Source organism: Schistocerca americana, chromosome 8 (assembly GCF_021461395.2).
Source record: "Schistocerca americana isolate TAMUIC-IGC-003095 chromosome 8, iqSchAmer2.1, whole genome shotgun sequence".
Lineage (NCBI taxonomy): Eukaryota > Metazoa > Arthropoda > Insecta > Orthoptera > Acrididae > Schistocerca > Schistocerca americana.
This window is the reverse complement of record NC_060126.1, coordinates 290303652-290327048: the sequence shown is the minus strand read 5'-3', so window position 1 is coordinate 290327048 and position 23397 is coordinate 290303652. Positions and strand designations below refer to the sequence as shown.

Here is a 23397-nt window from a genome sequence, read left to right as displayed (position 1 = left end):
AGTTTAAATGTAATACTACCAGTACACTAATAATTTAAGAATCAATGTAAACACAAAATAAATATCGTTACTCTTTAAACAGGACTAATTTGGATGGAAGGAAGGAGGGAGGGAGGGATGACAAGAGGTCAATGCCCTGTCAATGATGATGTCATTACGAGGGAGGGAGGGAGGGAGGGAGAGGGGGAGAGAGAGAGAGAGAGAGAGAGAGAGAGAGAGAGAGAGAGAGAGATATGGAATTTTGAATTGGTTTGACCATTATGCTTTTTCAGGACGACAGCAAACTACAGCAGTGTAATCAGCACATTTATTTAAAATATATCATTCTGAAACACAAACTCTTCATAATATTCTTCATGTCAGTTTCAGCCTCAAACATGTGCTTTACACTCAACGGTTATGTTTAAAATGCAGAGATCATCCACTAAGAGTTCTTCCCCAATAGGTGCATTGAATGATTAACCATTTCAATGTGTGTGATGCTACTTGTAAGTTTTGCAATAGTCCACATAATAAAAAAAACCACCCGTTCTTACTTTTCCTCTAACAAGGAATCCCTTGAGTGCTATGTCGCAAAAGGCCAGTGATGTTTATGGCATTCGACACCCCACATATTGTCTAGCATGCAACCACAATACTGCCTCCCGATGGCAACAGAGGGTGGGACTGCTGGTATCCAATGGTGAGCACAGCATGAGGCTACTGAGCATAGTTGAACTGTTTGGCTGATAAGTAACTAACACTGCCACAGTGCTAGTAGTGTGACACAAAGCAGATGGCAATGATAAACAAAGCAACACTGCATTATATCTATAACTGAAGGAATTACACAGAGTGAGAAAGAAGAGGCAAATGAAATATTAGCATATCTGCAATATGAGTAAGTGGAATGTGTGGTGTCGTATACGCTCGACATGTACATGAGGAGTACAGTGATGACAAAACGTGCTTAACAAGTGAAAGTGATACTGAAACAGGTGTTGAGCCATGTAGTCCTTGTTGGACAGGGAGAAACAAATTCTGTCTCCAGTGAAATGTAGTAAAGGACAATCTGCGTCTAAGGAGTGGGTCTAAACATAATTATATACATGGAAGATCATGTAACACAGTAAAAAAACAACTATGAACAGATTTGGAGTAAGTCGACTGCAATATGACTGTATAGTGCATACGAAAAACTACAGATATTCAAGGGAGGACAAGGCACACTTGCTACAAACGCTGGTGTTTATGCATTTCAATAATGCTTGATACAGTTTTCAGGATGTGCATGATAGTGAAGTACTATATTACCTGCAACAAACTGTACGCAACATAGATTATAATGATTTCCAGGGAAGTAGTGGATGATTGAGTAACTTCAAACAGTTCTACAGAATTGGAAGATGTAAGATAATGAAATTTCAAACAAAGCATCAACTTCACAATGCACAGCTAGATGAGGAATAAAGATGAAAATTAGTAGATGAGATACACAAACCTACTCCCATCATTCAGTAAGGACTTTGTTTTCAGTTCCAACCAATCAGGATTTGAAGAGGAAATGTATAAGAAGGGAAACCTCTAAGTTAAGAGGTACCACGAGAGTTTTATCAAGATCAACTAACTTCAATGCCGTAGCACATTCATGCAAAGTGATACCGACTATTAATCTGAATGGTAAATTGACTGGAAAGTTATTTACTGTATTGCGAGAAGCTGGAGGTGCTTTGCCCCCTACGATTCTTCCTTGTGTGCATGTTCTTGCAAAGGCAGTAGAGAATATTTACGTCACAACAAAAATTAGTGGGAAAATGGGCATAGGAGAATTACAATTGTGGTATAAGCACTGCTTTTGGCCATTAGCTGGTCAAAATAACTTTCTTTTGATCGATTCTTGGCTTGGACGTAAAAATCATACTCCTTTAGAGCAAAGTGCTCTCCTGAAAAGTGTGTGGCACTGCAATTCATACCACCTGGAACCGCATTCCATGACAGACCATCTTGTATTCGGTTGCATACCATCACATTCCATCAGTTCTTATCAGCCCCAATGCACCAATATGATTCTATATGCACTGTTTAAGTGTGTATACCCATCTGAACATCCTGCACAGTTTGTAACTCCCAAGTAGTCCACCTTCAATCTTGACAGCGGAAACCTTTGTGATCAATGTGGTGAGCCAGTTTTCACTCTGCGTTCATGGTGCAAGTTAAAGATTCATTTTGAACATTTCTTGAATGTTGACTATATCCATTTTGTGAAGTGTAATACATACAACCCATAGAAAACTGATCTTTGCATCACATGGACCCTAGTTTTCTGTCGCCCACCTGATGCTCATGGCGAGTCATTATTTAAAATACTTTCAAATGAGCCTTACTAAAGATTGAACTTGCGACCTCACACTCAAGGAATTCATCGTAAGATTTCTGCAATAATGGCTGTTCACCTACATAAGAAACCCATTCAGTATTATTGCTGTGACATACAGAAGTACATCTAATACCAGCTGTACAACAAATAGAATAAACTTCTTTTAGCCATCTCATTCCCTCTCTACAAGAACGTAAATCTGGATGGTCCCAACCAAATGATGTTTAACTATCAAGAGGACAATAACCAGCATAATTGCCTTTGTAACTTTGTTCATTTCGAAGATGTGAACAGCAGCACATCTTTTCTAAATAGCACCCTAAAATTTTTAGTTCGTAATCCACTTCCTTTCCTCAAGACCTGTTCAAAAACGTATCACAGTGTACCAATCATGTAAACATGGCATTTTTAAAAATTTAACACAAATTTGACTTTTCATCTCTCATATTCGCACACTGTGCACGTACCCTAGGTAACATGACTAATCCACGTCCAGGACTTGACATTAAACAGGTGCAAACATGTCACTCAGCCAACCATATTCATTCAAAGGTTCTTGTGAGTGTAATTTACATCAATGATAGATGGTAGAAATGCAATTTATCTATGGAGAATCTAAGTCAGCACAACACAAGTTGCAATATTCCATAATTAATTTTCACACTGCAGCAGAGTATGCACCAATATGAAAATTCCTGGTAGAGTAGAACTGTGTGCCAGACCACAGCTCTCATCTAGGAACTTGGAACCAATTTTCTCATTGCAGTGGAGCATGTGCTGATATGAAAGTTCATGACAGATTAGAACTCTGTGCTGGACTATGACTCAAACTATGGACCTTTGCCTTTTGCAGGCACATACTCTACAAAATAAGCTACTAGTCTGGAAGGTAGGATAAGAGGAACTTGCAGAAGTAAAGCTGTGAGAACAAGTTGTGAGTCATGCTCAAGTAGTTCAGTCGGTACAGCACTTGCCCAGGAAATGCAAAGGTCCCAAGTTTGAGCCCCGGAACAACACAGTTTTAATATGCCAACAAGTTTCAACTGCGATAATTTCTTCTTTTTTACAATACAGATACACATAGTACAGTAGTGTAATGCTTTAAAATGATACCTCGTGTTTAGCAAAGACAGTCCTCACATAAAACTGCATCATAACGTTTCTTGTATTGCAATTAAAGGTAGGGGTAATGCTACACACCCAAAGGAATTCGCAGACAGCAATATCCTGACGAGAACCCACATTTCCAATGAATGTTTTCTTGACTTTTGCAATGCTTCAAGCAATGCGAAGTTTCAACCCAAGGCAATGCAATCATTGTAAAACTTGCACAGATGATACTGCCATAGGTACTGTTCTTACTTCTGTTACCATGAACCGATAAGTCAACACATCACGAGTTGCACCTAATCATGTCAACTTACACAAGGATTTGCATGGGAATTATTTCGAAAATTTTGTGTTCTACTTGTCAGTGGGCATAGGAGCAAGTCCTTACCGACAGGAACTACTTCCCCACTGTTCTTTTTACCAACGAATTTTCCTTCTCAAACGAAGGACACTTAAATACAAAGAATTCGTGTTACTGGTCCAGTGAATAACCCTGATGACGGATATGTGGAACATCAGAGTCAGTGTAGAGATGTCTGGCATAGAATGAATGGTATTACAAATATTGGCCCTTAATTCATCAATGGTAACCTAAGTAACAGTGCATTTGCCAACTTTTTCAGATATGTTGTTCATACATGTTGCTTTCTGAACCAAATGCAACCAGCCAGATGCATTGTTCGTTGAAGGAACAATGGACTGGCCTTCTCTGTCTCCTGACATGATCCCTCAGAACTTTTTCTTTAGGGATTCATGGAAGATGTTCGCTATCACGATATTTCAAAACCTTCAGAGAATGAGGAACAAGTTTTTTGCTTATTTGCAACTCACTTCAGCATGCAACAATGGAAACAGCGATGAAATCTTCCACACAAAATGTGGACAAGCACATTACTGTCCATGGCCACCATTTTCAGCACTTTTGAATGTCCTATCCCTTTCTGTACCCATATATGGATTACAGTACTACAAATGGTATTAAATATCCTCATTGCTGTTTCTTATCAAATTGAATGTTGCATTTGCATGAATAAGTGGTATGTTTTTGAATAGGTATTGAGAGGAAGAAGCAGATTTTTAAAAAAGGGGGTACTGTTTTAACACAGACACACTGTTGCTCATTTCTTTGTAACAAACAAAGTTACAAAAAAACAGTCATGCTGGAACCACAGAATATTGCATAATAAACTTCTATGTCTTGTAGCCAATTCAAAAGTTTAACTACTTTGGTTTGATTTGTTAAGATAGATATTCTATTAGGTTATGTATGTGCTAAGTAGCTTACCTCTTACAAGTGCTTCAAGTAATGTAGGTGAATAACTGTACAGACCAGAGCCAACAATGTGAGTTGCTGAGCACATATGTTCTTCACTAATAACTTCTCCACCTAATTCATTTATCTTCTGTGTAATGCTCTGCCGTTCATGGTATGTCAGCTCCAACTCCAGTGGAAGCACTATACGCTTTGCATTACGCCCTGAAACAAATTTGTTAATACAATTTCTCAGAATGAAACTACCTGACACCCCCCCTTTTTTTTTTTAATTTTAGGGTTTTGGACACACACTTCCTTGAAGTATGAAAGTATACGAACATTTAATTCACATTTAAGTCAAATTTGAGAGCAAATAATAATTATTTAATGCTAAGCAAATAACATTTTTAAAGAATTCTTTATTTGATTCACAAATAAGGACTTGTTCATATACATAATGCGCAGTGTGTTGCTTTATGCTTCTGGGAAAGCAAGAGAGATGAAGTTCATGAATTATAATTTTTATTCGCGAGATTTCACGGCCTTCATGGATAGAAAACACATATCCAAACGTAACAGATGCAAAAATTCAAAAAGAACAAGTTTAAAACATTTTAATCAATTCAAATGATTTTATGCCATGCTTTGCGTAGCACTTTTATCTTCCATGATCATTTATATTATTTATCATAATGATATGGAACAAAGCACCTTACGTTCATATTTCACCATTCCCATGTAAACGTGCTAAAGCCATCTTAATGTAGAATAATATACACAATTTTTTCTTACAATATTGTAATTATGAATCATTGTTCCTTTTGAACCGCAGCAGGTTATTCACAACAAATGTCAAGATGGAATAAACATACTGTGAAGCTGCAGTCGAAATTCATAACTTCTTAAACAGAGGTCTGTGTGATGATCAGAACATATTATTTTTACTGGATGTTTTTGGGGGGTTTTTCTGATTAAGATGCCAAGGACCTATTATTATCCTGTGACAGTTTCCACCATGGATCTTGCCGAAGTGGGTGGATTGCATACTTAACATACCACAGACGCAACAACAATGGAGGTGTATATATGGACAGCACAGCACAAAGTTACATATTTCGCTCTCTCTGGGTTTACCCTGTTGTGTTTGAGAAAGTGTGTCATTGTTGAAAGACTGCAGGAGAATACAATACGGAAAACCAAATTCTTACTTGGTCTGATGAATGGCAGCTTGATCCAAATGTAGAAAAATATAAGTTAATACGGGTGAGTAGGAAAATCAATCCCATAATGCTCGAATACAGCATTAGTTGTATGCTGCTTGACAAATTCACATCAATTAAATACCTATGTGTCACGATGCAAACTGATACGAAATGGAACGAGCATGGAAGGACGGTTATTGTGAAGGTGAATGGGCAACTTCACTTTATTTGAAAATTTTTTGATAATGTTGATCTGTAAAGGAGACTGTATTTTCAACACCAATGCAGCTCATTCTTGAATTACTGTGGTTACCACACTCTCGAACAGTAAGTCAGATTAAAAGAACGTGTAAGCAATTCAGAGGCATACTGTTAGATTTATCACACGTACGGAGATACTTCAGGAACTTAAACGTGAATCCCTTCAGGAAAGGCAACATTATTTTTGTGAAACTCTACTGAAAAAATTTTTAAATGCCTTGTTGCTTTTAGCTGTTACTGCTTTTATTATATTACAAGCTGACAAACCCAGTACTGCACAGGTACTCATTTTGCCGATTTTCCATTAAAAACTAAAACAAAAAGAAATTAACTGTTTGTGTTGTGTAATATTCTAGACAGTACCTGTAAGCTGGGCAACACTTCTTCGCACGTACCTACAACACGATTTTGCAAATGTCGCTATGGCTCACTTACAGCGAGAATGTTTGTAATTCATTAGATAATAAATTAGAGGCTACTGGCATTTTCGGTGACCTGTCAAAACCCTTTGACTGTCTGAACCACGGCATTCTCTTAAGTAAATTACAATATTATGGTGTCACTGGCAGTGTTTAAAAATGATCTGAGTCTTATCTAACTACCAGGCAACAAAGCGTGTCATTGTGAAATACCTGTGCAGCAAGCAGTCAGTCTTCGTCTGATTGAGATATACTTACATGTGGTGTCCCTCAAGGTTCCATTGATGACATCTCATATGTTACGTTGCCAGATGCTAAGTTTGTCTTGTTTGCAGATGATACACACACTCCAATAAGTAGCAAGTCAGGTACAGATTTAGAAATAGCTGCTAATCAAATTTTCACTGGCATTAATTAATTTAAAGCTCATTCACTGTCATTAAAGTTTGAAAAGCCCCACTGAATGCAGTTCAGAACCTGTATGAGATTTCCTTCCAGCATGTGTATAAAGTATGAGGGCATGCAGATCTAAGAAGTTGACAGTGTTATTAATTTTCTGGGATTACAATTCGATAATAAATTCAGTTGGGAAGGCATACCACAGAATTGCTCAAGCACCTAAACAAGTCTATTTTTCAAGTGAGAATGATGTCAGAAGTAGGAGACAAATATAAAAAAAAAACTTGCTTACTTTCATTCTATTATGTCATACGGGATCACATTCTGGGGTAACTCATAAAACAGGGCAAAAGTTTGTAATAAGAATCATTTGTGGTGTTAATTCAAGAACATCATGTACAAACGTATTCAAGTAACTTTGTATTCTAACCACTGCTTCTCAGTATATTTATTCCTTAATGAAATTTGTTGCAGGGAATATATCTCTATTTCCTACCCACTGCTCAATACACAGTATAAGAACAATCTACACAAAGACCCAAATGGAATGATCACGTGGCATTGTTGGCCGGGAGGCCCAATCCGGGAAAGTTCTGCCGCCGAGTGCAAGTCTTATTTCAGTCGATGCCACATTGGGTGACTTGCGCGCTGGTGATGAGGATGAAATGATGATGAGGACAACACAACACCCAGACCACGAGCGGAGAAAATCTCCAACCCGGCTGGGAATGGAACCCGTGTTCGCTGCATGGGAGGCAACAACCATTACCACTCAGCTAAGCAGGCAGACACAAAGACCTAAAATCACTTACTCTGGTCCAAAAAGGGGTCAAATATTCAGAAACATTTTCAGTAAATTGCCAGCAACCATAAAAAATTTGGTTCCAGATAAAGCGTGGTTTGAATATAGTTTGAAAGATTTTTTTATATGCAATTCCTTGTACTCTATAGAGGAATACGTTAAGAGGGACTGTTCGACCAGCTTAAGTAAAAGTGTCTGTTAGATTTCGGTTTTGACAGCAATTGATCACAACAGTCAAGATAAGGTATTTTGTGTATGACAAATTTATTAAAAGTGCATAACAACATTTCATTCTGGCAGTGTGTATTACTTCTGTTAGTATTAGCAGTTCCAGTTTATGTTGACTCGACAGTAGGAGTGTTTGAGTATTAAATAACAAATGTATTATAACTTCATGCATGATGCGGCATTTTTTCACACATCTCAGCATCTATGAAGTCAGATCTCTTGAACTCGTAAAAAGACATTTATGTAGGTACAGTCAGCGGCATATATGGATATATTTTTTTCCCACACATATCGATGTTTATGACGTCAAATCTGCTGAATTATATGTGGTTTCACGATGTATTTTGTAGATGCATTTATCGGCATTTGTGGATACGGTCTGCGGAATTTATTGCAAAACCATAGTAAGTACAACAGAACTAATTAATCTGAACGTCATTCATAAAGCGGCAGTTTTTCACGTTGCGCAGGCAACAGCCTCATTGGCTACCTTCAATGCTAATCAACTCGGAAACAAACGACAGTATAGAATTTTTTGTTAACAATTATTTCTCAACGCAATCTACTCTGCAATGCCCTTATAAGCTTTTCCGATTGCTTCTGACCACCCTACACACTTGCCAATTGTGTGTCTGGAGTACAGGTTTTAGTGTGATAACAGTATTTGTACTGCTCTTTTTTTGTGTACGTTAAATATCACCCCGTTTAGAACTATCTGGTATACACACTTCAGAATATTCAAAGAACTTAAAAAGTATTTTATAAGCAGTCTACACTGTAGATTGACAGCATTTTCCCAGAATCATGCCAATGTCCTCACGTCTGCCGCCTGCTTCCGTTACGATTGAGCCTGATCATCCCATTTCATCATCATACGAACTGTGTGCACAATTTTGCATTTCTTAACATTTGAAGGCAGTTTCCCGTATCTGTATCAATTTGAAACGTTATCGAGATCTGTCTTAATGATTGTTCAGCTTGTCCAGATAGTACCCCATTACAGATAACTGTATCGTTTTCGAGTCTACTTGTACTATTGTCTGCCTGGTCTTTAACACACTACTTACATCAAGGTTCCCAACACACTTCTCCGCAGCACGCCAGATGTTATTTCTCTATCTGTCCAGGGCATATTATCCAAAATAACAAGCTGCACCTTCTCTATCACGAAATACTAAAATCCAGCCGCAGGTTTCGTTTTATACTTCTAATGACGGTACTGCTGATAATAATGTGTTACGACATTCTGCAAATAATTGGTGATGATAAAATATTGGACAGAACTTTTGTAGGTCACTTCTGCCACTCTTTCTGTTGGCAGGCGTGACCCGTGTAAATATTCTGTTTAACTGATCTACAGCACATTACAATTAAATGGGACATAAACTGCTGTGAATTCTGTAGATAAACCAACAGGGATGCCAACATATTCTACAGGGTGTCTCACAAAAAACCGGTACTCCTCATGTGCTGGTTAATCATCCGTAGTCAAACAGCTTGTGAAGTGGCAACACTGTCTCCAAAGTTGGTTACACAGCATTTTATCGGAAAGTTGAGTGCAGCTGTGTGTTTGTCTGGTAGTTAATTGTGAGTTTTAAACCTGGCTGCGTTGTCAGCGACCGCTACCAAGTAAAATTAAAGCAATAACAGCCCTCGGTCGCAAAATGAAGTCTTTTGACCTACATTTCGGCCACTACTAAGAGTCTAATGCTACCGCAGCTCGCCATGTGCGAGCAATCCAATGACTCAAATGGCTCTGAGCACTATGGGACTTAACATCTGAGGTTAGCAGTCCAAGAGAACTTAGAACTACTTACACCTAACTAACCTAAGGACATCATGCACACCCATGCCCGAAGCAGGATTCAAACCTGTGACCGTAGCAGTTGCGCGGTTCTGGACTGAAACGCCTAGAACTGCTCGGCCACAGCGGCCGGCTACGAGCAGCCCATAGTGGCTTGCCTTCTATGTTTTCTATTTTAATATTTTGTGACTGAAGTGTTATCGCTTGGTACCTAACTGCTGAGGTCATCAGTCCCCTAGAACTTAGAAATGCTTAAACCTAACTAACGTAAGGACATCACACACATCCATGCCCGAGGCAGGATAAAGTTACCTTACTTTTTGAAAACATCTCGTATATTTTTATGAAAAAATATTTAGTTACTCATCAATATTCATGTTGACCCCTTCAAAGTAATTCCCCTCAGATAAAATACATTTGTCCCAACACTTCTTCCAATCCTCAAAGCATTTCTCAGAAGTACTTTTTGGTGCAGTCTTGGGGACTTTCAGAGATGCTGTTTTTATTTCCTCAATCGTTGAAAATCTTTGTCCTTTGATAGGTCTCTTCAGTTTTGGGAATAGAAGAAAGCCGCAGGGGGCCAAATACGGTGAATATTGTGGCGGAGGCATGATGGCCGTATTGTTTTTGGTCAAAAAATATCTCACACGCAACGATTAATGAGCAGGTGCATTGTCGTGACGCAAAAGCCATTGTTTATCACAATTCCGGACTTTTTTTGCATATTGCTTCTCACAAACGGCGCATAATGTCAAAATAATACTCCTTATTAACCGTGGACCTTGAGGCAAAAATTCATGATGCACTACGCCACAGTAATTGGGGAAAACAGTGAGCAAAACTTTGACATTTGATCAAATTTTGCGTGCTTTTTTCGGTCTTGGCGCTCTGAGATTCTTCCACTGGGACGATTGGGCTTTGGATCCGACGTCTTAACCGTAAACCCATGATTCGTCACCAGTTATGACCCTTTTGAGCAAATTAGGATCACCACTGACGTCATTCTAGAGCTCCTGAGCGATACTCATGCGACGGACGGTTCTTCTGACCAAAATTGAGAAGTTTTGGAACAAACTTCGCTGACACACATCTCATGCCCAAAACATCCGAAAAATTTCAAGACACATTCTTTGTTCCATTTTTTTTAAAATAATCGAAAATTGCCGAGCACACTAAAACACGTCTAGCGTTTCTATCTGTCAAAAACAAACGAAGTACGCTGTGCACTTGAAACTGTGAACTTGTGTTCGGAACATGTGTACCAACAATGAAGGATTACTTAGATAGAACACTAGTAGGAGCTTGGTAAAGAAATGTGATACAAATAAATGTTAATAATGATTATAAAACATCCAACATTCCACATAACACCTTCACACTATGTTTTTTCCTTCTTTTTTCCTTTTCTATAAATAGTTACCCCCATGCTATGCACTACTACTACTACTACTACTACTACTACTAACACAACAAAAAAATTCTATAATCGAATGTCCGTTGCCCACGCAATTTGAAAAGTCACCTTACTTTTTAAACAGCCCTCGTACAAATGAGGCAGTTTGCATCAGAGCTGCGGATTGATATCGTGGAGTGTTACATAAAGACAGGCTCCATCCAGGAATGTACAGAACGTTTCAAGGGAAGTAATCCGGCAGGAAACTCTCCACGACCAGTAAGATCTGTACAAGAAATGGAGGGCTGTAGGATCCGTTCACAATGTGCAGAGGAACAGACAACCGACAATGAGTCCCCTTGAAATTACAGACAGAATTCACATGGGCATTACAACACGAACCCTCAAGTCGGTAAGGAGTGGGTCTATCTGTCAAAACTGATGGTTGTTCGGTTAGTTACGATATTCTTAGGAAGCCAACCACTTCTGATGATGTACACAAAACATCTAACCATCCATTGCAGTTCAAAAAGGCAACATTCAGGTCTCTGCTCCACCTACTTCATAGTGCCCCAATATCCCGTGAAACTCATGGTCGAAAATTCAAAATAATACGGTTCACAGCAGATTGAAATAGATATGACGCCGATTTTGTTGGTAAAATTAACAAAAATATATTACGTAAGTTGAATGCGAAGAGTAATATTGCTCATCTCTTTTCATCATCCTGTTATTCCTTAGACCAGAGTTAAGGATTATTTATAAAATAATGTTTCCTTATTATTCGTACAGATCACCTGTGGACGCTCATTCAACTAACGCAACTGGCTGTTAAAATCAATCGCTAACGGTTATTTAGAACCCTTGCTTTACTCGATTAAGATGAGAATGCCTGGTTTCATTTGTCAGGTTATGTAAATCCTCACAGTTGCAGATACTGGTTGCTGTCCAACCAACATAATCTGCATGAAGAATTTCTTCAGTCAGCGAAGACAGGGGTTTGCTGTGCATTGTCCGGCATGCGCATTATTGATTCCATATTTTTCGATTGCACCTTAAATAGTGCCAGATATCTGGAGATCTTTGACTCTTTCAATGCACAGTTAATAAACGCAGAAAAGCTGTTGCAGTATTCCAACAAGATAGAGCAACCGCTCTCACATCCAACCAAAGAACTGCCTACGACACCAACGTGTTTACTGAAGACACACTTGTCAGTAGAGGCCTCTGGTGATCGTGTGATTTTTATTTATGGGACACGCTGCAAGTGTACGCTTACAATCCCTGCACAATAGACGATCTTGAGGGGAGTTGGAACGCCCTATCCCGACAATGTTAAATTTAGTGACTTGGCTTCCCTGTATTTCAGGAATCACTGTAGCCATTGACATGAAACTTTTACAGGACATTAGACTGTATGTTCTGAGTGTAGTGAACTACAATAATTGCATTTAAGCCACTGCTCTCGGAAATACAATTTTTTAATTACATGATTAAAATTTTGTGTACTTTTTTGTACGTTATCCTAAATAATTTTAATAATACGTAATATTATGTTCTTCTTTTAGTTCAATAGGCTCAGGATATGTATTAGTCCCAGAAAATTTGAATACTCTACTCGAAGTGGTTTCTGAGATTTAGGGGAAAATGCAACAGAAAATGTAAACTTTCAGGAACGGCTTCTAAAGTTCCAGAAGGCTCACTTAATATATTCTTAATTTTTTTTATTTTTAGTCACTCAGAAGCACCCTGCACCATACTGTATATCATCCTCTTGATCTTCTTTCTGGACTCCTTAGTGGTCAACTGCGCTGCATACTCTGCTTTATCAACGCGAACCTTGTCCATCCGTTCAAGCTCTCTGATGCAGTTTGCTTCAGTATTAATCCCCATGTGCTGTAGCACTTTCACCCTACCAATGTTGCGGGTCTAGTGTAGCAGGGGATACAACCCGTCGGCTTTGAACAATGACGTCACAAGTCGCCAGAGATCATGTATTACAAAGATAAAAGAGCTGAGGAGAATGTTGAGAAACAAAGGAATGCGAGAGAGATAAACTTCATTTCACATATGTAAGGGCCAGTAGTATTTTCACGTTAACGATATCGCGTGTTTGTATCTTAGTATTTCTCCGCAAAATACAATGGAAAGAAATGAATGAAATTACTAGCAAAGAATACATCACGTTACATGTATGTCAGTTGCATCTCGAAAGTCTTTCGAACTGTTTTGCTTAAGTGCAGTACGGGATACAAGTTCAGCGTAGTCGATTTCTTAGTTTCAACTAGCATTGCTGTCCTGTTGTTCACTTGAACTATGTATCCCCTGCTTCACTAAATGTTGCCGTCATTAAAAGCAATAATAGCATCACTGACGCCCCCCGCAACCTTGCCATGTGAGTTTGTAAGTGTATTATTCCGAAAATTGCAATTTTATAATGAGACAAACATCCGAATATGCGAAAAAAGTTTTATTTTCATATATAACTCCCCTTAAACTGAATATTAATAGAGAAATTAACTTCACGACTATCCTTTTTCGTTCGTTCACTGTTTCGTGAGTGTCAGGTGAAACGAAACGGTTTTACGTGGGACATACTGTATATTATAAACCGACAAGGATCCGATCAGGCCCAGGAATTTTATACAATTTTAAAGGTTTCAGCTGTTTCTTAACGCCTTTTACACTAATATCTGCATCATTTAGACCTGCACATGCTTGAGTACTGTGTCATTACTCTTAGCTCCATTTTCAAATGTTAGCTCCATTCTCAAATGTTCACTTGCGCAGGAGGATCGTAAGTCACGTCTGCTTTTGCTTACCTACCTCAATTTCAGTTCCGTTGTCATTAGGCAGAGTCTGGACGCTAAATCTGGTGTTCCTGACAACCTTTACAACATGAATTTATTTATATTTTGTAGGAGCGTCTGTTAAGTGTTTCTGCTACAGTAGTTATTGAAAGCATCGCGCATTGTTCTCTTGGCAGCGAAAGGCATTTCTTTAGCATCTCTGTATTTATAGCCCTATATTTTGCTTTGCATCTATCATGGCTTAGTTTCTCTACACGCTCCTTCCCCGAGCTACATGTTCCAATTACTTACAATGCAACACTACTGCTTTCTTGTAACTTACTAAAATGTATATCTTCGTATATACTTTCGCCATCCTTTGAGCTTTGGTAGTAATACCTGATACGACTGCCTCATTGTCACTGATAAAAGTTTCAATATTAGCATCCTCAAAGAAGTCATGTCTGTCTGTCGCCATTCGATCTAATATATTTCCGTCATAAGTGAGCTCCCGAAATATTTGTTTTAAGTAAAGCATTTGTTATTTTTTGTAGGATGAATTGTCAAGCATATCACTTGCAAAACTGTAATATCCGCTGAGAATAGTTGGATGAAAAAAAAGTCTCCTTCAATGAAGAAGTATTTTAGGACGACACACGTATTAGTGAGCTGAGGATTTCTCTAAAGGGTTCTGGTACATCTGGAGATGAGTTTGGTGCTCGAAAGAAATAGTAATTAATTTACACCCATCCTTCATACTCAGTCTTGCTCAGTCTGTCATGCAGCTTCAATTTCTGTTTGGTGGATTTGAGTTTCTCATCTACTGCGGTAAGTATAACACATCTATTTCTCATTAGCCTATCGTTTTGTTATTTTGTCCCAAAAGTCTCACTGGTATCGATTTCAGGTGTTAACCTGCTGTCTGTAATCAGTATTACGTGAGCTTCACTGCGTTTTGGGGCCGGCCGGAGTGGTTCTAGGCGCTACAGTCTGGAGCCGAGCGACCGCTACGGTCACAGGTTCGAATCCTGCCTCGGGCATGGATGTGTGTGATGTCCTTAGGTTAGTTAGGTTTAAGTAGTTCTAAGTTATAGGCGACTGATGACCTCAGAAATTAAGTCGCATAGTGCTCAGAGCCATTTGCGTTTTGGGAGCGCTCCAAATTTTGACACTGTGCTGGGAATCACTAGTACACTATTGCGTTCACCCCACACTTAATTGGTTCGCAGCCTCTGGTAAGTAGTGCACACGTTACCCATTTAGGGAGATCCTACAGTTCTCGAACCAAAGGCGCACGTCTAAAAAATTGCAACCTAGCTTGTCACATAACTTTCTACGTCTCGAGTCTTCCAATGGACACAGAACTAGGGGGCATTATAAGCTATGGGAATAATGCACCGTAGTGAGATTTGGCGAAATTTCATGAGCAAGGGTGGTGTTCTCAACCATCTCTGTCGCTGGAGCGATCCAAGTACGGTCTCCGAACCCAGACGACGGACGTAACTTGTTCCAACGTGTATGATAATCTGCAGCTTTTCACACATTGTTCCTCAATTGCTGCCTGCGCAACCCTTTCAGCATGCTTAATTACGGCTCTACGCAAACACGCTTCCCTGCGCGGCAATAATATTTACAGACATCCCGTTCTATCCTTTTTGAACATGCTTTACCTCTACATGATCTGAATTTGCCGTGATCATCCAAAAGAGGACGGAGATCTGAACTCCTCTTACTGGGTAGCACTAAATATGTTCCATACGAAAATTAACTGTGGGAAAACTTCACGAAAATGCGGATTACCCAGTCAATAATCATTAGTTAAAACGCTAATTAATCACGATAATATTAACACGGTGATAGCACGTTACCTGCAAGAACCTGACAAACCTCCGACATATCAAAGACTGCCGCTTGTAGAAGCCAATAAAATTACATGAAAATAAAATTTTGCACTGACCGTGAGGTGATCGTATTTCCATGGAAATATCGAGTTGCTTCCAGTCACAAAAGCTGTAACTTAACATTCTTACATCTATGAGAATATATTTATTCCTTGATATAGAGATTGCCATACAAGAACGCATGATTTAGATATTACAATAATAGAAACACGATTTCTAGCTATATGGAATTAATCTCCAATTCCACAGGGATAAAAATGTTTTATTATCAGGCTGACCATTAACTAGTAATCAAAAGGAAATAGCCGAATTATGAATATAGTTCTCTTTACATTTCTCCATGCTGCATGAATAGACTACATTAAAAGCCAACCACATACGAGAAAAATCACCATTTTTTTTTTACTTGTTTACTTTCTGTGAGCTTTCAATTTGTTAACAGAGTGCCAGAGTTTTAATTAATGATCTTGTGATAGTTCCAGAGTACCATTCTAAGATCCTTAATTAATCTCAGACTTCATCCGGCAGCATTAGTTACTCTGGATGAAAGCGTATGGTCATGCGGATATCCACGAGTGTATCTGCGAACGTCTGTAATAATTATTACTTTGTGGTTAAACGTTAGAAAAATAGTGTTAATATAACGATTTTAGTCTGTTTCAACAGTGTGATCTGAAATGATAATTATTGTTTCAGTCATTATGATTGCTCACTGAAGATGAGATTAAGATTCGTTGTTGACATTCGCATGTGCAACAGATCGCGACACGCTCTTCATTTCATCTCGAGATTTCCGCAACTTTTACCTGTGCATGGTGTTTCCGATGTACTATCTCGAGTCATTCCTGTTTTGTTTGCAATGAAAGAGGTCGCTTGGGCAGTTACCACCAGCGGCCCCAAATGGACATTAAGGGCGTCGTAATAGACTCCATCAATTATAATCTACACCACACACGACACAATATTAGTTATCTATCGAAGTTTCTCTTAAATACATTTAGAATGTGCACTTACGGCATACAATAGTAAGCGGTGGAAAATTATAGTTTTTTTTTTTTTAACTTGTTCACACTACCACAAACACCAGGCCTTTCACGTAAAGCCAGAGACGGAATTTGAAGCATTAACCGTACCAGTATGTAGCAAGTGGGCCAGGCCTTCGACGTATCACGACACCGTCTCCCAAGTGTGAAATCACATTCAGCAGCAGAAAGAACACTGTGACAGATAATCAAGGGAATACGGTGCAAGAAACTCTCTCTATTATACAAAAACACTCAGCGAGGGCCTGTCACAGCAGTTAACAGCCTGTTAAGTGAATGTAACGGAAAGGACGGCACATGCGGTTGTTATGAACCAAGCCAGATGTCACAGCCTCGGACTAGCTCTCTTTAAACACTCCAGTTTTTCTAGCTCTTGTCAGTTGATCATTGGGACTGATGGCATTCAGAGCAATACACTCGATTGCATGATCATGACACTGTACTGAATCTATGTCCTAAATGCTCCAGCACAGTCTATGAACTATTCAACAAGGTAGCTGAAGTCGTACTCAAAATGATTGTATTCACTTGATGGACTTCACATTTCTTGCCACCTAGTGTTTACTGATGGAGAAACTGACTGTCTTCTGACAACACCCCACAGCAGAGTGCTGCCAGCTCTGAGCTTCAACACGGAAGCCAGCAATGGGGCATTTTAAGGGTCAGCGTTCCTGTTCAAATCTCAGATGCCTCCAGGTTCTCAAAAACAGCAGGGCGTTAGGGAGGATATCAACTGACCACACGACTACTGACACCAGGTAAATCGCTGATGGGGCATAGTAGTATCCAGAGTGGGACCAAGAACACTCCAACAGCCAATGCAAGACTCAAATTTCACAATGAGCACGGCCGCCGCCTGCTATCCAGCAACCCACTGTGTGTGGCACCAAGATCACCAACACCATTGTCTGGCTGTGCAGACACTGAGCTGCCTCAACAGATGTCAGCTAGAATCCAACACACAGTTAAGTGAAGCATCAGATAAGATTGTTGCGGCAGGGCAATGAATTGTAAATACAGTGAATCAACGACTGGACTTTAATAATGTTTTACTAGTGTCACACAGGCATCAGAGGTTCCCAGCAGCCATCATGACCTCTCGCAGGTGTGTTTCCACTCCCTCCCCTTGCAGCACAATGCTATGCAGTGCATTATTTTAAATGATGACTGGACAACTGAAGAATCTTAAACGTGTGCAAGATGTGACAATAAATTGTAACTCGACTTCATTTGATTTCCCAATGTTGCCGATATATTTTACAGAAAACTGCACAAACTATATTTCTGTACTTAGAACTGAAAGTTGTAGCCTAAGAAATTTATAAAAAATATGATAACCTATGATGTACTTGAATGTGAACATGATCAGATTCTACATTATTAATCTGTGGAATGGAAATTACAGGGTCCGACTTCGGAAATAGAAAATCTAGACCAGGTGCAAGCCTTTCGTCGGAGCTCCATCCTGCATAAAAAGTTAAATATCTTCACAAAACTTTAATATTCATGGGATGTTGATAAACCACTAGCAGGTACAAATAAGGGCCATGTAGATGTGCTGTACGTGCCTCTAGCATCTCTCTAAAGTGGGTTTAAAATTTATAGGTCTAGAGGAATGGAAAAATGCAATATATGCTGTAATATTTACTTACTTACTTATAGCTCTTCTGGAATGGAGTATCTTCGCATGCAAATAAATGAATCCATTGTTATGTTACCTCAATTATCTGTCTTCGAAAATACTTCACTGGTCTTACATGCGTTACAGCAGTATAAAAATAGTAATTAAGTTTCGAATTTTGTGTACAGCAACTGGCCTGGGTGTCTGTTCATAGTCCCAAACGTAACTTGGTAAAACTTATCTATCTCTGTCACGTTCTCTGACATTTTTGTAGAACAAGTCGATCACGGAGTACACATTTTGAGACACACCCATTTAGTAAGTCGTCTCATCAAAACAACACACTTTTGTAGGACTTCAGAAAGATGTAATCCAGTATGACTGATTAGTCAATCATCTTTGACCTTTATAATGGAAATAAGAACATGTCAGAGCTTTCTGTATTGACCAACTACACTCCTGGAAATTGAAATAAGAACACCGTGAATTCATTGTCCCAGGAAGGGGAAACTTTATTGACACATTCCTGGGGTCAGATACATCACATGATCACACTGACAGAACCACAGGCACATAGACACAGGCAACAGAGCATGCACAATGTCGGCACTAGTACAGTGTATATCAACCTTTCGCAGCAATGCAGGCTGCTATTCTCCCATGGAGACGATCGTAGAGATGCTGGATGTAGTCCTGTGGAACGGCTTGCCATGCCATTTCCACCTGGCGCCTCAGTTGGACCAGCGTTCGTGCTGGACGTGCAGACCGCGTGAGACGACGCTTCATCCAGTCCCAAACATGCTCAATGGGGGACAGATCCGGAGATCTTGCTGGCCAGGGTAGTTGACTTACACCTTCTAGAGCACGTTGGGTGGCACGGGATACATGCGGACGTGCATTGTCCTGTTGGAACAGCAAGTTCCCTTGCCGGTCTAGGAATGGTAGAACGATGGGTTCGATGACGGTTTGGATGTACCGTGCACTATTCAGTGTCCCCTCGACGATCACCAGTGGTGTACGGCCAGTGTAGGAGATCGCTCCCCACACCATGATGCCGGGTGTTGGCCCTGTGTGCCTCGGTCGTATGCAGTCCTGATTGTGGCGCTCACCTGCACGGCGCCAAACACGCATACGACCATCATTGGCACCAAGGCAGAAGCGACTCTCATCGCTGAAGACGACACGTCTCCATTCGTCCCTCCATTCACGCCTGTCGCGACACCACTGGAGGCGGGCTGCACGATGTTGGGGCGTGAGCGGAAGACGGCCTAACGGTGTGCGGGACCGTAGCCCAGCTTCATGGAGACGGTTGCGAATGGTCCTCGCCGATACCCCAGGAGCAACAGTGTCCCTAATTTGCTGGGAAGTGGCGGTGCTGTCCCCTACGGCACTGCGTAGGATCCTACGGTCTTGGCGTGCATCCGCGCGTCGCTGCGGTCCGGTCCCAGGTCGACGGGCACGTGCACCTTCCGCCGACCACTGGCGACAACATCGATGTACTGTGGAGACCTCACGCCCCACGTGTTGAGCAATTCGGCGGTACGTCCACCCGGCCTCCCGCATGCCCACTATACGCCCTCGCTCAAAGCCCGTCAACTGCACATACGGTTCACGTCCACGCTGTCGCGGCATGCTACCAGTGTTAAAGACTGCGATGGAGCTCCGTATGCCACGGCAAACTGGCTGACACTGACGGCGGCGGTGCACAAATGCTGCGCAGCTAGCGCCATTCGACGGCCAACACCGCGGTTCCTGGTGTGTCCGCTGTGCCGTGCGTGTGATCATTGCTTGTACAGCCCTCTCGCAGTGTCCGGAGCAAGTATGGTGGGTCTGACACACCGGTGTCAATGTGTTCTTTTTTCCATTTCCAGGAGTGTATAACAGAAACATACGTAACACTCACTGCTGTGGAAGCTATTGTCTGACAGTGATTGGCTGATTAAAAGGACCAAACTACTACGTCATCAGTCCCTTTGACCTCGAACAGACAGTTCTATGGAGTGCGGATCAGAGATAGTCTACCACGCAAAACCAAGGGGAAGAAAACTTCGAGGTCTACCAATGTCAGCAAAGCTGAGGAAAGAGAGAAAAAGACAAAGGAAGAAAGGCAAGCAAGCTACCCCATCTAGGGAGCAGCCGGAACCCCTGAATGTAGAGTGTAATGAGGGTACATACATTCCCCCCAGCCCCCGCCACTTACCGAAGGTACTCTACTCTGAGACTGCCTGGGAAACACTACCAATTTGAACAGGGCTAGAGAACTACAGAGAGACAAAAGATGAACTAGTGTGAAAGGGCACACGAGAGGGGAGAAGAAGAGTACACGAGCCGGTAGGGTGAGGACCGGGTTGGACCACCAATCCCAGACGGCAGCTGCAGCTCGGTTTAGGCAGAGAAGGCAGCAGCGCTCTGTCAACCCCGCAAATGGGCCGATAAGCTTAAGCGGCCCTTCCTTAAAGAGAGTGGTAATAGCCTGCTTCACGACTAAAACGTAAAACTAAGATAGCTAGGTTGGGACAGTACACCAAATGTGGACCACTGCCAAAAGGGAACCACGGCGACATTGGGACGGGTCCTAACTATGGAGGAGATGACCATGAGTCAATCCAGTCTGCCGATGCGGACCCAGCAAACAATGGTAGAGACCTTGCGAGAGGTCTGCGTGGAAGACCTCCACAGATTCGTAGCCTCCTTTATCACCTGTAGTTTGTTTGGTGAATTCAGAGTGAGCCATTCCGTATTTCAGGCACCAAAAACTCAATGGTGTATTACTGATCAGAGGTCTGTTACCAGAATAACGATCACAAGAGTAGCTTTGCAGATACTCTGCAACCATTGAGCCATCAGTATAGGTGACTTCTGAAGCATGGGATGCGCCAAGGATGGTGAAAAATTAGTGGCAGAAGTCCTCAAGGATTAACTGTGTCATTTGCACCTTGTAATACATCAAGACAAAGCTGTGGCCAAGGGTTGCAACATGGAGATGTACATGAGAGGTGGAAGAGGAAACAATTGAAGTTCAGAAAGGCCAGACCAGACACGGACTGCAATCATAATCACCGATTGGGGTCACCATTGTGGGGGATAGCACATCATGTTTGACATGAAGAGGGGGACATCAAAGTGAGTTCACAATAATGCTCTTCAAGGCACTGTAGCACGGTTCTGGCTACGAGACAGGGACAATTATTATGCTGAAGGATGGCATCGCTGTCGGGGAGGACTTCCTGCGTGGATGCAGGTGGTTCGCACATCAAAGTGAGTTCACAATAATGCTCTTCAAGGCACTGTAGCACGGTTCTGGCTACGAGACAAGGACAATTATTCTGCTGAAGGATGGCATCGCTGTCGGGGAAGACTTCCTGCGTGGATGCAGGTGGTTCGCAGCTGTCAGCGTGCCTTCGATTATTACCACAGGACCCACGTTCTGGAAGAATTTGTGGAAGTCCAACCATTTAGCGCCTAGTGGTAGTTTCACAGTCCTACCTCTTTCTGTAGATGGACATGACAGCAACACGCGAACATTCGACCAGTTTCGCCGTTTTCAAGATACGCGTTCGCTGGCACTGCATATTAATAGTCTGTCCTTTTCGAAGTCGCTTATCTCAATCGATTTCCCCATTTGCAGCCAATATTTCGTTAGCGTTATCCCCATTTCTGTCTGCTCCATTTACATACTTTTGTTACCGCGTCACGTGGTCGCAACGCCATCAGGCGGCAAAAAAAATGGTCATCAGTCCCCTATAACTTAGTACTACTTAAACCTAACTAACCTAAGGACACCACACAACACCCAGCCATCACGAGGCAGAGAAAATCCCTGACCCCGCCGGGAATCGAACCCGGGAACCCGGGCGTGGGAAGCGAGAACGCTACCGCACGACTACGAGATGCGGGCCATCAGGCGGCATCCAACGTCGCAGTGGGCAGTGGTCACCATGTTTCATCTTATCGGTGTATACCTCTTCCGTCTGCTGCAGTAACTACTATTCTAGGTATAGTACCTGAAGTACATCAGACTTACACCACTACCACCACAATCTTGGACACAGCACACACTCAACTCCCTCTGAAATCTACATACGTATTTTAGGAACTTAATCAGCAAATGAAATACAGTAACTTACTGAGATGATCCAAGTATGTACATGTGGATAATGTACCACGTTCTTTTCGGGCAACAATAACGAGAAAATAAAAAAACTGGCATGTGCAGCTGTGTACAGGATGATTCTACTGCGACCAACATATATTTCACGTAAGGACCACGAAGAAACGACAGAAATTAAGGCTAGCGAGGATGCATAGACACAGATGTTTTTTCGCGTTCACTCTATTGCGGAGGGAACAGATTAGGTAATGACTAGTACTGGTACACGGCATCCTGCGACATACAACATACGAGGAGTATGTATGTATGTATGTAGATGTAGAGGTGTCTGTATTCTAAAATTATTTAGGAGTCGTCCCACGAAGTGATGTCATGATTCATACCAACTTACAAAGTGGCCTAGTGTTCAGGAAAGTATTACATACTTAAGCAATTCCTGGCGTTAACATTTTAAGATGTGTAAGTGTGATATAGGGTAATAATCAGAATTCAAGCAACATACTGCTTCAGTAGGGCTTTCTCGAAATCTATATTCAGTAGGTCTAATAATTAAGCCTGATGCTGACATGGAAAACGGTTATATATAATCCTTTTGTTGGGTACCCTCTGGCCCATAGATGTCTGGATTGGTTTGTTTTTAATCCTGTCCCTATGATTTTAGAGTACGCACAAAACAACATTGTACGCATGAAACCCATTATAC

General features: G+C 41.1%; 1 protein-coding gene across 1 annotated transcript in view; it reads right to left on the bottom strand.

The window, feature by feature from the left end:
- LOC124545474 overlaps positions 1-23397 on the bottom strand; it is a 437325-nt gene that overhangs the window by 177851 nt on the left and 236077 nt on the right. Inside the window, exon 3 of the mRNA XM_047124406.1 lies at positions 4752-4943. Coding sequence (XP_046980362.1) covers positions 4752-4943 — 192 coding nt within the window. The remainder of the gene's footprint in view (positions 1-4751; positions 4944-23397) is intronic.